At 43.9% G+C, this 18,422-nt stretch overlaps 1 protein-coding gene across 2 annotated transcripts in view; it reads left to right on the forward strand.

The window, feature by feature from the left end:
• Positions 1-18,422, forward strand: part of cwc27 (CWC27 spliceosome associated cyclophilin) — a 422,942-nt gene that overhangs the window by 31,398 nt on the left and 373,122 nt on the right. For both annotated transcript variants that reach the window (XM_068034150.1, XM_068034143.1), the window contains exons 3-4: positions 16,870-16,982; positions 17,600-17,743. In XM_068034150.1, coding sequence (XP_067890251.1) covers positions 16,870-16,982; positions 17,600-17,743 — 257 coding nt within the window. The remainder of the gene's footprint in view (positions 1-16,869; positions 16,983-17,599; positions 17,744-18,422) is intronic.

The following is an 18,422-nucleotide window of genomic DNA, read 5'->3' on the forward strand; positions in this document are numbered from 1 at the left end:
GTAGGCCCAACCATCTTCAGCTGCTTCATCAATGACCTTCCCTCCATCATAAGGTCAGAAGGGGCTGATGATTGCACAATGTTCAGCACTATTCGTGATCGTCAGATACTGAAGCAGTCCATGTCCATATGCAGCAAGACCTGGACAACATCCAGGCTTGGGCTAATAAGTGGCAAGTAACATTCGCGCTACACAAGTGCCAGGCAATGACCATCTCTAACAAGAGAGAATCTAATCATCTCCCCTTGATGTTCAATGGCATTACCATTGCTGAATCCCTGACTGTCAACATCCATTGACCAGAAACTGAACTGGAGCAGCCACATAAATGCTGTGGGTACAATAGCAGATCAGAGACTGGGAATTCTGCAGCGAGTAGCTCACCTCCTGTCTCCCCAGTGCTTGTCCACCATCTACAAGGCACAAGTCAAGGATGTGATGGAATACTATCCACTTGCCTGGATGGGTGTAACTGCAACAACACTCAAGAAGCTCAACACCATCCAGGACAAAGCAGCCTGCTTGATTGGCACCCGATCCACCACCCTCAACATTCACTCCTTCCAACACTGAGGCACAGTGATAGCAGTGTGTACCATCTACAAGATGCACTGCAACCACTCACCAAGACTCCTTCGATAGCACCTTCCAAACCCCCGACCTCTACCACCTAGAAGGACAAGGGCAGCAGAAGCGTGGGAACACCAGCACCTGCAAGTTCCCCTCCAAGTCACACACCATTCTGGCTTGGAACTATATCGTCATTCCTTCACAGTTGCTGGGTCAAAATCCTGGAACTCCCTAACAGAACTGTGGGTGTGCCTATACCCCAGGGACTGCCGTGGTTCAAGAAGGCAGCTCACCACCACCTTCTCGAGGGCAATTTGGGATGGCTTAGCCAGTCACACCCACATCCCACGAATGAATTGAAAAAAAAGCTCAGAAGGAGGCTATTTGGTGCATTGAATCTGCGTCCCTTATTTGAAAGAACAATTCAGTTCGTCCGTATTCTTGCAAATTTTCTTTCTCCGTCCTGTATTTTTTAAAAATTCATTTTGTGGGATGTGGGTTAGCTAGGCCTGCATTTATTGCCCGTCCCTTTTTGCCCTTGAATGGAGTGGCTTGCGAGGCCATTTCAGAGGGCATTTTTAAAAGTCAATCACATTGCTGTGGGTATGGAGTCACAGGTAAGGATGGCAGATAAGGACAGCAGATTTCCTTCCCTGAAGGACATTGCTGAACCAAATGGGTTTTTACAACAATCGACAATGGTGTCATGGTCACCATTAGACTGGCTTTTTTAAAGATTGCATTAAATCAAAGGAAGTGGCTTATAAGGATGCCAGAAAAAGTGGTAAGCCTGAGGAATGACAGCAATTTATAACCCTGCAAAGGATGACCAAGAAACTGATAAAGAAAGGGAAAAGAGAATATGAATGCAAGCTAGTGAGAAACATAAAAGCTTCTTTAGGTATGTGAAAAGGAAAAGATTAGCTTGGATAAATGTGGGTCCATTACAGATGTAGACAGGAGAATTTATAGTGGAGAACTGTAAAATGGCGGAAATACTAAACTTTGTGTCTGTCTTCACGGAAGGAGATACAGAAAATCTCCCAGAAATACTAGGGAACCAAGGGACTTGTGAAAATGAGGAACTGAAAGAAATTAGTATTAGTGAAGAGATAGTACTTGAAAGGTTAACTGGATTGAAGTTTGATAAATCCCCTGGACCAGATGAGCTACATCTGAAGGAGGTGGCTATAGAGATATTGGATGCATTGGTGGTTACCTTTCAAAATTCTTTAGATTCTGGAAGGGTTCCTGCAGACTGGAAAATGTAACTCCACTATTTAAGAAGGAAGGGAGAGGGAGAATGGAGAAGTATAGACCTGTAAGTTTGACGTAAATAGTAGGGAAAATGTTAGAATCTATTATATAGGATGTGATAACTGGACATTTAGAAAATAATGGTAAAACTGGGCAGAGTCAACATGGATTTATGAAAGGGAAATCCTGTTTAGCAAACATTTTGGAGTTTTTTGAGGATGTTACTTGTAGCATAGATAAAGGAGAACCAGTGGATGTGGTGTATTTGGATTTTCAGAAGGATTTTGATAAGGTCCCAGGCAGGAGGTTAGTAAAATCAGAGCACATGGGATTGGGGGCAATATACTAGTATGGATTGAGAATTGGTTAACAGACAGAAAGCAGAGAGTAGGAATAAAGGGGTCATTCTCAGGATGGCAGGCTGTTACTAGTGAGGTACCGCAAGGATCATTGTTAGGGCCACAGCTGTTCACAATCCGTATAAATGGTTTGGATGTGGGGACCAATTGTAATATTTCCAAATTTGCTGATGACCCAAAACTAGGTGGGAATGTAAGTTGTGAGGACGCAAGGAGGTTTCAAGTGGACTTGGACAGGCTAAGTGGGAAAGAACATGACAGATGGAATGTAATGTGAATACATTATCCACTTTGGTAGAAAAACAGAAGGAAAGAATATTTCTTAAATGGTGAGGTTGGGAAGTGTTGGTGACCAAAGGGACCTGTGTATCCTTGTTCATGAGTCACTAAAAGCTAGCATACAGGTGCAGCAAGCAATTAGGAAGGCAAATGGTAAGTTGACTTTCATTGCAAGGGGATTTGAGTATAGAAGTTATGATGCCTTGCTGCAATTGTATAAAGCCTTAGTGAGACTGTACCTGGCGCCTTATCTAAAGAAGGAAATACTTGCCATTGAGGGAGTGCAACGGAGGTTCACCAGACTGATCCCTGGGATGGCAGGATTGTCTTCTGAGGAGAGATTGCAGAAACTGGGCCTGTATTCCCTGGAGTATCGAAGAATGAGAGGTGATCTCATTGAAAATTAGAAAATTCTTACAGGTTGTGACAGGGTGGATGTAAATAGGATGTTTCCCTTGCTTGTTAAGTTTAGAACCAGGAGACGTAATCTCAGAAAAAGGGGTAGGCCATTTAAGACTGAGATGCAGAGGAATTTCTTCACTCAGAGGGTGGTGAATCTTTGGAATTCTCTGCCCCAGAGGGCTGTGGAAGCTCAATCACTCAGCATGTTCAAGACAGAAATCGATAGATTTCTGGAGACAATTGACATCAAGGGATATGGAGATGACGCAGCAAAGTGGCGTTGAGGTACATGATCAGCCATGATCTAATTGAATGGCGGGCAGGCTCGACGGGCTGCATGGCCTACTCCTGTCCCTGTGTTCTTGCGTATTGGAGATTGCCATTGCCTGGCACTTGTGTGGTGCGAATGTTACTTGCCACTTATCAGCCCAAGCCTGAATGTTGTCCAGGTTTTGCTGCAAATGGACATGGACTGCTTCGGTATCTGAGGAGTTACGAATGGTACTGAACATCGTACAATCATCAGTGAACATCCTCACTTCTGACCTTATGATGGAGGAACGGTCATTGATGAAGCAGCTGAAGATGGTTGGGCCTAGGACACTACCCTGAGGAACTACTGCAGTGATGCCCTGGGGCTGAGATAATTGACCACCAACAACCAGAAGCATCTTCCTCTGTTGACCAATGAAGCAGGCAGGTTTGTGCTAGTTGTTCAAGATGCAGACTGTGCCAAACTTTATTGGGAATCCCTCCTGTAATTGGAACAGCCTATAGGCACAGGAAGTGTTTGGTCTGTAGCATACTTCACTGGGGAGTGCAAAATTTAGTGAAACAAGAACATAGGAACAGGAGTAGACCAGTTATCTCTTCGAGTCTGTTCTGCCATTCAATGAGATCAAGGCTAATCTGTGACCTAACTCCATTTCCCATCTTTGCTTCATATCCTTCAACACCTTTGGTTAACAAAAACCTATCAATCTCAGATTTTACAATTAGCGATGGCTCTAACACCACTTGCCATTTGCAGAAGAGAGTTCCAAACTTTTTTTTTATTCATTCATGGGATGTGCGTGTCACTGGCCAGGCCAGCATTTATTGCCCATCCCTAATTGCCCTTGAGAAGGTGGTGGTGAGCTGCCTTCTTGAACTGCTGCAGTCCATTTGGGGTAGGTATACCCACAGTGCTGTTCGGAAGGGAGTTCCAGGATTTTGACCCAACGACAGTGAAGGAACGGCAATATAGTTCCAAGTCAGGATGGTGTGTGACTTGGAGGGGAACTTGCTGCAAATGGACATGGACTGCTTCAGTATCTGAAGAGTTACGAATGGTACTGAACATCGTACAATCATCAGTGAACATCCTCACTTCTGACCTTATGATGGAGAGAAGGGTTGTGTTTGGAAGTGTTTACTAATTTCATTCCTGAAAGGCCTGGCTCTAATTTTTGCACTGTGCCCCCTAGTCCTTGACTTCCCAACCAGCAGAAATAGTTTCTCTCGATCTGCTTTTATCTGCTTCCCTTAGTATCTTGAGAACTTTGATCCCATTTTCTAACTTACAGTGAATGTGGCCCTAGTTTATGTAATCTCTCCTCATAATTTAACCCTTGGTATCTTCGTATTCTGGTAAATCTACGCTGCACTCCCTGTAAGGCCAATATAATCTTAATGTGTGGTTCCCAGAACTGCTCACTACACTCCAGGTGTTGTCTAATTAGGGCTTTGTAACCTGTCTTCTATCTTCCCTCCTGAATTCTAGTTCTCTAGATGTAAAGGTCAGCATTCCATTAGCCTTTTTGATTATTTTTTCCCTGTTCATAACACTTTAATGATCTATGTACCTGGATCCTAAGTTTCTTTGGACCTCCACCTGTTTCTAGCTTTTCACCATTTAGAAAGTGCCCTGGCCTGACCTTAGTTTTTGGTCCAAAGTGGATGACCTCACATTTTCCTACATTGGCAAAACTGTGTCAAATGTATTTCATTCACTTAATCTATCAATATCTCTTTGTAATCTTATGCTTCCAGCCGCCTATTTTTGTGTCATTGGCAAACTTGGATATGTGGCTTTCTATCCCATCATCTAAGTTGTTAATAAATATGGTGGATAGTTGAGGCCCACGCAGATCTTTGCAGGACGCCACTACTCACTTCCTGCCAATTGGAGTAGCTGCCCATTATCCCAACTCTCTGTCTCATGCCATTCAGTCAGTTTCTTAACCAGGTGAATAATTTGCCTTCTATTCAATGAACTTCACCTGCAGCTAATAGTCTCTTATGAGGGACTTTATTAAATGCCTTTTGAAAGTCCACATAAATAACATGCATAGACATTCCCATGTCCGCTACTTTAGTCATCTCTTCAAAAAATTCAGCTTCGTCAGGCTTCACCTACCCTTTACAAATCCATGTTGGCTGTCTCTGATCAATTGAAAATTTTCAAGATGTTCAGTCACCCTATTCTGAATTATAGACTCCAGCAATTTCCCAGCAACAGGTGTTAGGCTAACTAGTTTATAATTCTCTGAATTCTGTAATATTCTGATAACTATTAAGTCTTAGTACAGAATATCTAAGACACTGATGGTTACAGGAACAAGAGTTTATTTACACATGCCTTGCATCTATGGCTTTCACTTACACTCTGCATGAGGTTCTGTACAAGTTCTATTACATTGCTTCACAGACTATTTACATATTCTGCCCAGTAACAACCCTATATTACATTATACTACATGTCCCTCCAAGTCTTTGACTTCTCTTATCAGATTTTTAACTGCTGTGACGTTTTTACAAGTCTGCCATAATGTATTCTTTCTTTCGAAGGGGTTTGACGTTTTGAGTCTTTTATTTCCTCATTATTTTGTACTTCACTAGAACTATTTGATGACTCGGGTTCTTTGCTCAGGTTGTCCTCTGGGTTGGTGGCTGATTGCAGCATCATTGGTTCATCAATTTCTTGAGATGATTGATCCATTTGTATTTTCCGCTTCTTTGGTGTCACCACCTTCTGTTTCTTCTTATCACCCTTTGATCAATTTGGGCAATGTATGATCATGGATATGGTGATTGTTTTATCGCTTCTCCATACCAATTTTGGTTTCGAAGACAAACTGAATCTCCAGGTTGGATGTCTGTCAAACCTTTGGTTCTGTGACATCTGTTATAATTTTCTGATTGATTAGACCGCTCTCTATCCTCTCTCCCCCTCACTTTTTCCAAGTCTTCTGCATTCACTTGTGGCTTGAGTGTTCTTGGGAGTATAGGAAGTTGGGTCTTTAATCATCTTCCATTAACAATTCACATGGGGCTAAACCAGGGGTGTCCAACCAGTTCGTGTGAGGGGCCACATTATAATTTTTGTCCTACATAGGGGGCCAGTGAGCAAATTTCAGAAAGATAGAGGTATGAGAAATTTATTCTGCTATTAATCAAAACAACAAAAAATATGCAGTTTTATGAACAGTCTTTAAATGAAAAGACTGATTTATTAGCTTACCTTCTCATCACTATGTTGAATACTGATTTAGTGAGATACCTGGAGTTGTTTTTGCTTGCAGAAGTAGACAGTGTTTGCTGTACACTTGATGTAGTGATGCACAGTATTCTGGATAGATGTCCATCTGTCAGGAGTGATCTTGATCACTCTCTCTCCTGTCTCTCCTGCTTTCTGTCTGTGTGTTCCCCCTCCCCCTGCTCCCGGGGCCCAGTTAACCAAGCACCTGCTCCCAAGACCCAGTTACCCCAGCACCTGCTTCCAGGGCCCAGTTACCCCAGCACCCAGGCTGGGTCCGTATGCAGGCAGAGCCAGTGCTGGGCCTGGGGCCTGAGCTCCAGGCCGGGAGTTCAGGCGTGAAACGCCGGCAGACATGCAGCTCAGCCTGGGTGATGCCATATTACAAAAGGAACCAGAACGTTAGGTACTGAAGAGAGTCCACCATCTTGGGAAAGCAGGACATGTGTAGTGAGGTGTCTCCGCCATGTCAGTAAAGGAGCTGCAGCTGTTGTCAGTCACAGAAAGTTTTGGCGGGCCGGAAGAAGCCAATGGCGGATTTCTGGCGGGAATTTCTCATCCTTGATGGACTGGATGGAAATCTTTGGCAGGCCATATGTTGGCCAACCCTTGGCTATCGATTCTAGAGTGGTGTCTTCATCTCATAACGGTTGATATCACACATGAGACACCTCGATATCATCTCCAATTTCTTTTGATATACCAGGCCACCATACTGACTGTCTTGCCCTGTCTCTACATTTTGTTATTCCCAAATGTCCTTGGTGTAATCTTTCCAAGAACTGTAATCTTAGTATCCTCGTGATAACTAATCTCTCATCGTAGATCAATAAATCATCAACAATGCTCAGATGACCCCTCTGATTATAATAATATTACCTTAACACTGGGTTGTGTGGCAGGTATGTTGGCCATCCATGCAAACGATATTCTTTGCTGTACATACTTCATTTGTTTTTTGAGCATTCCTGATTTCACTCCGTTTCTGAGCTGTAGCAGGTAAAGTTGCTGTTTTTGTCAAAGCAAAAACTTCCAATTCGTCAAGAAATAAAAGATTGCCTTCTTCAGGTCCTGTTGATGAAATACGTGATAAAGTATCTGCTGTGATGAGGTATTTCCCTGGAACGTTTTTGCGTCAAATCTCATCAATCTTAATCTAAACCTCTGTACTCTTGGAGGTAACGTCGCCAGCTCTTTTGTATTAAGTAGAGCAATTAGCGGTTTATGATCTGTTTAAATTTTAAATTGAAGACTTAAAAAGGCGGAAGGCGGTGGCGTAGTGGTATTATCACTGGACTAGTTACCGAGAGACCCAGGGTATTCCTCTGGGGATATGAGTTCGAATCCCACCACAGCAGAAGGTGGAATTTGAATTTAATTAATAAATCTGGAATTGAAAGCTAGTCTAATGATGGCCATGAAACCATTGTCGATTGTTGTAAAAACCCATCTAGTTCACTGATGTACTTTAGGGAAGGAAAGGCCGACATGTAACTCCAGACCCACAGCAATGTGGTTAACTCTTACATGCCCTCTGAAATGGCCTAGCAAGCCACTCAGTTGTATCTAACCACTACAAAGTCAATAAAAAGGAATGAAACCGGACGGACCACCCGGCGTCGACCGAGGCACCGGAAACGACAACGGCAAACCCAGCCCTGTCGACCCTGCAAAGTCCTCCTGGGGGCTTGTGCCAAAGTTGGGAGAGCTTTCCCACAGGCTAGTCAAGCAACAGCCTGACATAGTCATACTCATGGAATCATACCTTACAGACAATGTCGCAGACACTGCTATCACCATCCCTGGGTATGTCCTGTCCCACCGGCAGGACAGACTCAGCAGAGGTGGTGGCACAGTGGTGTACAGTCAGGAGGGAGTTGCCCTGGGAGTCCTCAACATCGACTCCGGACTCCATGAAGTCTCATGGCATCAGGTCAAACATGGGCAAGGTAACCTCCTACTGATTACCACCTACCACCCTCCCTCAGCTGATGACTCAGTACTCCTCCATGTTGAACACCAATTGGAGGAAGCACTGAGGGTGTCAAGGGCACAAAATGTACTCTGGGTGGGGGACTTCAATGTCCAGCACCAAGAGTGGCTCGGTAGCACCACTACTGACTGAGCTGGCCGCGTCCTAAAGGACATAGCTGCTAGACTGGGTCTGCGGCAGGTGGTGGGGGAACCAACACGAGGGAAGAACATACTTGACCTCGTCCTCACCAATCTGCCTGCCGCAGATGCATCTGTCCATGACCGTATTGGTAGGAGTGACCACCTTGTGGTGATGAAGTCCCGCCTTCACATTGAGGATACCGTCCATCGTGTTGTGTGGCACTATCACTGTGCAAAAATGGGATGGATTTCGAACAGATCTAGCAATACAAAACTGGGCATCCATGAGGTGCTGTGGGCCATCAGCAGCAGCAGAATTGTACTCAACCACAATCTGTAACCTTATGGCACGGCACATCCCCCACTCTACCATTACCATCAAGCCAGGAGACCAACCCTGGTTCAATGAAGAGTGCAGGAGGGCATGCCAGGAGCAGCACCAGGCATACCTCAAAATGAGGTGTCAACCCGGTGAAGCTACAACCCAGGTCTACTTGCATGCCAAACTGCGTAAGCAGCATGCGACAGACAGAGCTAAGCGATCCCGTAACCAACGGATCAGATCTAAGCTCTGCAGACCTGCCACATCCAGCCGTGAATGGTGGTGGACGATTAAACAACTAACTGGAGGAGGTGGCTCCACAAATATCCCCATCCTCAATGATAGGGGAGCCCAGCGCATCAGTGCGAAAGATAAGGCTGAAGCATTTGCAACAATCTTCAGCCAGAAGTGCCGAGTTGATGATCCATCTCGGCCTCCTCCTGAAGTCCCCAGCATCACAGATGCCAGACTTCAGCCAATTCGATTCACTCCGCGTGATATCAAGAAACGACTGAAGGCACTGGATACTGCAAAAGCTATGGGCCCTCACAATATTCCGGCAATTGTACTGAAGACCTGTGCTTCAGAACTTGCCGCGCCCCTAGCCATGCTGTTCCAGTACAGCTACAACACTGGCATCTACCCTGCAATGTGGAAAATTGCCCAAGTATGTCCTGTACACAAAAAGCAGGACATGTCCAACCCGGCCAACTACCGCCCCATCAGCCTACTCTCAATCATCAGTGAAGTGATGGAAGGTGTCATCAACAGTGCCATCAAGCGGCACTTGCTTAGCAATAACGCTCAGTTTGGGTTCCGCCAGGGCCACTCAGTTCCTGATCTCATTACAGCCTTGGTTCAAACATGGACAGAAGAGCTGAACTCCAGAGGTGAGGTGAGAGTGACTGCCCTTGACATCAAGGCAGCATTTGACCGAGTATGGCATCAAGGAGCCCTAGCAAAACTGAGGACAATGGGAATCAGGGAGAAAACCCTCCGCTGGCTGGAGTCATACCTAGCACAAAGGAAGATGGTTGTGGTTGTTGGAGGTCAATTATTTGAGCTCCAGGACATCACTGCAGGAGTTCCTCAGGGTAGTGTCCTAGGCCCAACCAACTTCAGCTGCTTCATCAATGACCTTCCTTCAATCATAAGGTCAGAAGTGGGGATGTTCGCTGATGATTGCACAATGTTCAGCACCATTCGTGACTCCTCAGATACTGAAGCAGTCCGTGTAGAAATGCAGCAAGACCTGGAGAATATCCAGGCTTGGGCTGATAAGTGGCAACTAACATTCGCGCCACACAAGTGCCAGGCAATGACCATCTCCAACAAGAGAGAATCTAACCATCTCCCCTTGACATTCAACGGCATTACCATCGCTGTATCCCCCACTATCAACATCCTAGAGGCTACCATTGACCAGAAACTGAACCGGAGTAGCCATATAAATACTGTGGCTACAAGAGCAGGTCAGAGGCTAGGAATCCTGAGGCGAGTAACTCACTTCCTGACTCCCCAAAGCCTGTCCACCATCTACAAGGCACAAGTCAGGAGTGTGATGGAATACTCTCCACTTGCCTGGATGGGTGCAGCTCCAACAACACCCAAGAAGCTTGACAGCATCCAGGACAAAGCAGCCCGCTTGATTGGCACCCCATCTACAAACATTCACTCCCTCCACCACCGACGCACAGTGGCAGCAGTGTGTACCATCTACAAGATGCACTGCAGCAATGCACCAAGGCTCCTTAGACAGCAACTTCCAAACCCGCGACCTCTACCAACTAGAAGGACAAAGGCAGCAAATACATGGGAACACCACCACCTGCAAGTTCCCCTCCAAGTCACTCACCATCCTGACTTGGAACTATTTTGCCGTTCCTTCACTGTCGCTGGGTCAAAATCCTGGAACTCCCTTCCAAACAGCACTGTGGGTATACCTACCCCACATGGACTGCAGCGGTTCAGGAAGGCAGCTCACCAACAACTCCTGAAGGGCAATTAGGGATGGGTAATAAATGTTGGCCTGGCCAGCGACGCCCACATCCCATGAATGATTAAAAAAAAACATGGCCAGAAAATTTCTCTCATACCCAAGTTGCTGCCATTGCTTCCTTTTCTATGACTGTGTATCTTTGTTCTGTTTCTGTTAACGAACAAGAAACAAAATATTGGCATCTCCCATCCCTCTGCACCTGAAATAAGACTGCTCCTAGTCCTGTTGATGATTCGCTGCTATGACGATTGATAACCTTGGGCCATAATGTGCTGACACTTCTGAAGATATTAGCATCATCTTGATTTTTTCAAAGAATTCTTGCTGCGCTTCTCTCCAACACCAGACATTGTCTTTTTTTAACAACTGTCGTAATGGCTCATTTATCATGGCTAAATTTCGTAGAAATTTCCCCACTTAATTGACCATTCCCATCAACCTTTGCAACTTCCATGTTTTTAGGCTCTGGACAGTCTTTTATCATTTTAGTCTTTAGTGGATCAGTTCTGATGATGGACCCATCAATAATATGATCGAGAAATCTCACCATTTGCTGTGAAAAGACACATTTTCCATTCAATGTGAGATCTGCTTCCTCCAATCTCTGCAATACTGCTCTCACTCTTGTATTATGTTCCTGTTGATTAGCACCTTGGATTAATATATTGTCCATGTGGCAGATGATCCCATCTAATCCTTGCAAGATTCTCAACATCGTTCTTTGAAAGATCTCTGGTGCTGATGTAATTCCAAATGGTAATCTGTTAAAACAGAATCTTCCAAATGGTGTTATAAAAGTCGTCAAGAGTTTTGATTCTTCATCCAATGGTAATTGCCAAATCTACTGTTAACATCTAATTTGGTGCTTTTCCCTAGCTTTGCCAAACTCTCACCTACTGATGACATGGGATTTATTTCTCTTTCCACTTCCTTATTTAGCTGTGTGAGGTGAACACAAATTTGCATAGACCCATTAGGTTTTTTCACTGGAACCATACCTGAGCACCATCCTATAGATTTTGTTACAGGTGAAATGACTTCCTGTTGTGTCATTAATTTGATTTCTTTCTTAACTTTCTCTCGGAGTGGATGTGGAACTTTCCTAGGTATATACAAACACACAGGCTCTGCATCCTTTCTCAAAGTGATATAGTATGGTGTTTTAAGTTTTCCCAATCCATTGAATAATTTAGGGAATTCCTTTGTCCCTTTAAGCTCTACATATTAGCTGTAGGTCTATACAAGCCTTTCTGCTTGGGAGTGAACAGCTCTGATTCTTAATAATATATAAGGTCTCAGGAATTGCTTTTCCCCGTTAACTCAGAATCATTTTCAACTCTTGTATTACCTTCAACTCGATTCCTCCAGGCCCATACAAATTTTACCTGTAGGTTTAAAGCTTATCTTCTTTAGCCACAGGTGTGTGTCTGACAGTACTGAAACTGCTGCTCCAGTGTTCAGTTTGAACTTTGTCATGTGGCCTTCTACAAGAATTTCTGTCGTCCAGCAATTTTCACTTGCTCCATTGATTTCCCCTAGAAATGGTATTTCAGCACATTGTACATCCTTTACTTTTGTAAACTTTTTTATTTTCTTTGGATTTCCCTTTTATATTTCACAGCATTGGTTTCTTACTGTGATATACTAATTGGAAGTGTCCCCTCTTTTTACATAAGAAACACTCCGCTTCTCTCCCTGGGCAATTTTCCCACTGTTGCCTCATTCGGCCACACCTACTGCAATTAAATGCTGCTATCTCCAGATGCCCTTCCTGCCTTTTCTGTCTTTGACTACCAGTTTTTGCTTTCACTTTCTTTATGTATTCAATGGAGTCTGCTACTTTTGAGATCGGATTCTCCCTGTCCCCTCGAGCAACGAATCGATTAAATTTTCTAACCTCTGCTTGCCTGCTCAACTGAATCGCTTTGGTTAACGCAAGATCATCCCTCGACTGTAGATGATCCAAGAGGGCATCATCTACTACTCCGACCACAATCCTGTCTCTAATCAGCTCTTCTCGTGAACTGCCATGTTCCCTCTCTTCAGCGAGTTTATATAAATCATTGATAAAGTAATCCATGCTTTCCCCTTTCTGTTGAGTATGCCTATTAAATTTGGCGTGCTTGACGATTACGTTTTTCTTTACATTAAATTAAGTCTCCAGTGCCTTAATAACTTCTTCATACGTAGCTTTCTCTTTGTCTATGCCTTCAGTAATGTGGATGTTGTCTGCACATTGCATACAATAATGTACTTACCTGCTCTGGCTTCTGCACGAGACCTGATGCAGTACAATACCTTGCAAACCTCTGGACCCATCAGTCCAGCTGCTTTCTCGAAGTTCTGTGGTAAAGGCAGTAATTTTTTCACCTTTTCTTCAGTTTACCAATGCTACCATGTAATATTCTGATAACTAATAGTCACTTGGTAGCACAGAACTTGATTATTGCTAAAAACAGAGAGATTTCCTTGTCAATATAAAGTCTGAGCTGGACCTCTGTTTACTTCAAAACAATGATACTTTATGGCCTTAATGGAACATGGCTCCTCCTTACCAGAATTATTCACTGTGTTACATAGTGTAACACTTTTGTCAACATGGGTCAGCTTTGGCTCAATGGCAGCACTTGTGCCTCTTAGTCAGAAGACATGGAATTGAACATCAGATCCAGGCTGACGCTCCAATGCAGTACTGAGGGGTGCCATCTTTCGGATGAGATGTTAAACAGACGTCCTCTTAGGTGGACATAAATGATCCCATGATATTACTTTGAAAAACAGGCGAGTTCTACTGGTGACCTGGCTAATACCTAACCTTCATTGCTGTTTGTGAGACATTGCTGTGCACATATTGCCTGTCTACATTACAACAGTGACTAGAAAATAAAAGTACTTAATTGGCTATAGAGCACTTTGGGATGTTCTGAGATGGTGAAAGGCGCTATGTAACTACAAGTCTTTTTATAAAACATGGTATCCCTGACTTAACATGAGAAATGTTACAGAATACCTGCTGCTCTGCATCTAAAAATATTACATGCTTCAGACACCACATTTTGTTACTGATGCCAAGAAATCTTAAAATAAAGAGAAAAAAAACAAATATTTCCTGTAGGTTTCTTTAGCCATGGGGAGGAGCGACGAATTTACAACCGGCTGCCAATCTATAAGGAAGTAATTATCTTCTAATTGACCTCAGGGCATGCCTTTTCACAGCAATTATATCTTAAAGGAATATAGTTCTACCTTAGCAACACAATTATACATTACACTGTTTAATTCTCTCTTGAATGTAAAGCGATGTATCCTCCAATTGATTGTAAGCAACACCACAAGACCCATCCTTTTATGCTGGGCTGTACGACGTGAAGCCCACAGACAGCACGGCCTCCCAGTCCTTCCTGTCATCTATCACGGCGGTCTTAGTACGCGGGAGAGTCTGGACAAACTGCTGACTCTGGACGAGTTGACAAAGGCAGTCAGGTCCTTCGAGACGAGTAAAACTCCCGGAAGCGACGGCTTGCTGGTTAGGTTGTATTCAAGACTGGATCGGCCCGGACCTGCTGGAAGTGTGCGAGAGCATGCATCTGGCTGACAGCATGTCAGAATCCATGAGGAAAGGCATCATCATGCTCATCTACAAGCGGAAGGGGGAGAGGGAGAAATCAGAATTTGGCGGCCCATCTCACTGCTTAATGTGGACTACAAAATTCTGTCCAAGGTCATCGCCAATTGGGTCAGGTCTGCTCTGAAGTTGGTGATTCACCCTGATCAGACCTGTACTGTACCCGTCCGAAAGATCTCTGATAGACTCGCGCTGCTCAGGGATACAATTGCCTAAATGCGGGACAGTGGGGTGAACAGCTGCCTCGTCAGCTTGGATCAGGCGAAGGCTTTTGCCAGGATATTGCACACCTACATGATGGACGTGCTCTCTAAAATGGGGTTTGGGTTGGGAATCTGCAATTGGATCCAGATGCTCCACACAAACATCAGTAACGCAGTTTTAATCAATGGGTAATCAATCAGAAGGTTTTCCGCTCAAATCTGGAGTCAGATAGGGCTGACCTCTCTCCCCTGTCCTATTTGGTTGCTGCATTGAACCCTTTGCTGAGTCCATCAGGATGGATGTGGGCGTTAGTGGGGTGACAATCCCAGGCAGTGGAGGATGTACATGGATGACGTCGCCATCTTCTGCTCGGATCTTCAGTCTGTTTGCAGGCTGATGAGCATCTGCGACCAGTTCCAACCAGCCTCAGGAGTCAAAGTAAATCACGGCAAGAGCAAGGCCATGTTCTTAGGGAACTAGGCTGACTGATCCTTTGTCCCCTTCGCCGTCAGATCAGACTACCTGAAGGTGCTGGGGATACAGTTCGGAGGGGCGGGGGCGTTCGCCAGAAACTGGAAGGAGCATGCAGCCATGGTGAAACAGAAACTGGGCATGTGGGAGCAGTGTTCTCTCTCCATTGCGGCTAAGAGCCTGGTCATCGGGGGCGAGATGCTCACGTTACTACTGTACATAATCACCTGAGCCATCTTCCACTTTATCTGGAGATCGAAAATGGGCTGTGTCAGTAATGACACGATGTTCAAACCTCTGGCTAAAGGGGGAATAAACATACCCAACGTCGCCCTCATCCTGATGGCCACTTTTGTGTGTGGCTGCATCAAGCTGTGTTTAGAACCCCAGTAAGCAAACACCAAGTGTCACTATGTGCTAAGGTTCTATCTGTCCTCGGTGTCGCGAAGGATGAGTCTGGCCACATTGCCACGGAACGCTCCATTCAGTTGGACCGTGCCGTCCCACCTATCCTTCCTGGAAAAGTTTGTGCAGAAAAACACCTTTGACCACAAGTCCATCAGGCATGGTCTGCACGGAATGCCCTCGAGGCCCTGTGGAAAAAGGAGATGGTTTCCCAAGCAGACTGTCAAAATCATTGGGCAGAATGCCTCATCACCAGAACTTTTAAACAAGCACCAAGATGTAGCTTGGCTGGTGGTGAGAAGGGCCCTCCACGTCAGATCCTTCCTGCACGCCGGGAGTCTCACCGCTTCCGCACGCTGCCCTCAAGGTGGTTGTGGTGGGGAAGAGCCCGTCATTGTCCTCTTTCTGGAATGTGTCTATGCAAAGCAGGTGCGGGAAGAGATGCAGTGGTTTTTGTCGAGGTTCATTCTGAGCAGCTCCATAACACAGGACTCTGTGCTCTCCGAGCTGTTCCCAGGGGCGCACACCGAGATAAACATCAACTGTTGCTGGAGGACCATCAACTCGATGAAAGATGCTCTTTGGTCTGCCCAAAATTTGCTTGTCTTCCATTGCAAAGAGTTGTCCACAACCGAGTATCCAGGACTACGTGCTGAGGGACACACTAAAGCTTGGGGCAGCTGCTGCAAAGGCTCAGTGGGGAAAGGCCACTGTGTACGCCTTCCCGCCATAGTGAACCGAGTGGCTGGAACCCATGTAAAACCCCTCGAACTGTATGCACCAAAAATGTTTTTGTTGTGTAACGCAAATATACATTGCATATAAAATGAAATGGCAAGAGTAGTGAGGCATCTCATGTTCTGTATCGAAGGAATCTGATCTCTACTGTACTTTCCGAAATGTCAAGTTTGAACTGTTTTGTTATGTTTTTTTTAAACAAATTTTTATGAATAAAGTATATTTTGGGAAAAAAACACCACAAGACCCACAATGCATGCAGACAGGCCATTTTTCTTATGACTATTTTTCTTAGTTTGAAGGCTGATTTATTTCTGACAGAAGTACACCTACATACAGATATTGACTGTCCTGAAGAAAGTAATTTGCCTTTGTGTCTAAAATGAACAACTTGATTTTGTAAACGAAAGGGCTGAAGGAAAATTAGTTTGCATTTTGTTTTCTGTTAGTTTTGATCATGTTGATTTTGGGTATTCCATATAGAACTGCTACAGTGACCATTTAGATAAGAGTTAAAAAGCAGTTGTTTGAAACTTATTGAAAACAGCTAATTTATAAATAAACCATTTTGATTATAAACACTTGTTTATTTTTCATTCCAACCAGGTTATTATGATAACACAATATTTCACAGGGTTGTACCTGGCTTTATTGTTCAAGGAGGGGATCCAACGAGAAGTGGAACAGGTGGCGAATCAATATATGGGAGGCCATTTAAGGTCTGAGCTCTTTTTTCAATTTTTTCACTTCTCTTTAAGGTACTGATTAATGTTTGTAACCTGTTTGCTACTTTTTTCAGATGGCTGTTCTTAATGTGAGAGTCTAGGGAGGATGTTTCACCGTAGATGTATCATAACAGATTTGATTTCTGTCATCGTCAATCTGCTTTTCAGTAAGGGGTTGGGGTCATAGAAGTTGGAATGATTGTTGCTGCCCACCCCTCTCAGTCTATACACGCTGAGGCCAATTGTAGTGCTCCCACCATCAAGTAACACAGCACAGTTCGGCATTCAAACCTGGGAACTGTCCATGTGACACAGTAACACATTGGATATATATTTATTTGCTGAGCCTTAGAGGGAGTGGGATGTCTGAATTTTCTACATTTGTTTAATTTGTATTTAGAAGTTATCTGTGTGTTTTTTGTGCTGTGCAGCTTAGAGCTGTGATTGAATAAGCATTGATAATTGCATAACAGTCTATTTGAATTTTTTTCATATAAGCAATTCCAATTGGGTTCTTTTGTAATCATATTTTGTATTTTTGGAAACTAGATCCTTGAAATCTACAGTTTTCATTAAACTTAATTTTTTTTCTTTGTTGTTTAACCATGCAGGATGAGTTTCATTCTCGTTTACGTTTTAATAGAAGAGGATTGGTTGCTATGGCAAATGCTGGACCACATGATAATGGCAGTCAGTTTTTCTTTACATTGGCTCCTGCGGATGAACTCAATAACAAACATACCATCTTTGGAAAGGTTAGATTATGAGGATGAAGAAATTTTGTGATTAGATTTCAGCTTTATCTTCTGACATGTCCAAAGGCAAGACTCTAAGAATTACACCCTTCAACAAGCACATACATGCATTGCATGTACTTTGTGTACACACTATCCTTACTTTCTGTGTTGCAATGTTTCTGTAATATTTCATAATATAAGCTTCCTGTGTAAACATTTTAACACCGTCTCTTGTGCTCAAATTCCATTCCTCCAACCACTTTGTGCTGCTGCACCTCCCTTTCCCATTTCCCACCTTTATGCTTTACTGGCACAGAACGGAAACCTACATTCAAATGGTTTGTTGTTAACTGTAGTTATCATATTAATTCTCTTATGATCTAATTTTTGCATAAGTAGTTTAAGTGCTTATGGTGCTTTCATTTTCATAGTAAACTACTTAAAGCTGGTTATGGCTGGGAATGTAATTTTTCTGATTGCCAGAGCTGGAAAAAGAATTTTTAGACAAAATTGGGCTTCAAGTCCTGTTCCTAGCAACTAGCCTCACGGTATTGTATTAAAAAGGAAAGCAAATCTTCCCAGCCCTTTTGGGCCTCAGGTCCTGCTCCTGGTAACTGGCACTGCTCTTTAAGCACCATTCCCCCTTTGTTCCTGCTTGCCAACAGAGGAATACTTCCGTTTATCCAACCTACACTTC

Source organism: Heterodontus francisci, chromosome 1, assembly GCF_036365525.1.
Source record: "Heterodontus francisci isolate sHetFra1 chromosome 1, sHetFra1.hap1, whole genome shotgun sequence".
Taxonomy (NCBI): domain Eukaryota; kingdom Metazoa; phylum Chordata; class Chondrichthyes; order Heterodontiformes; family Heterodontidae; genus Heterodontus; species Heterodontus francisci.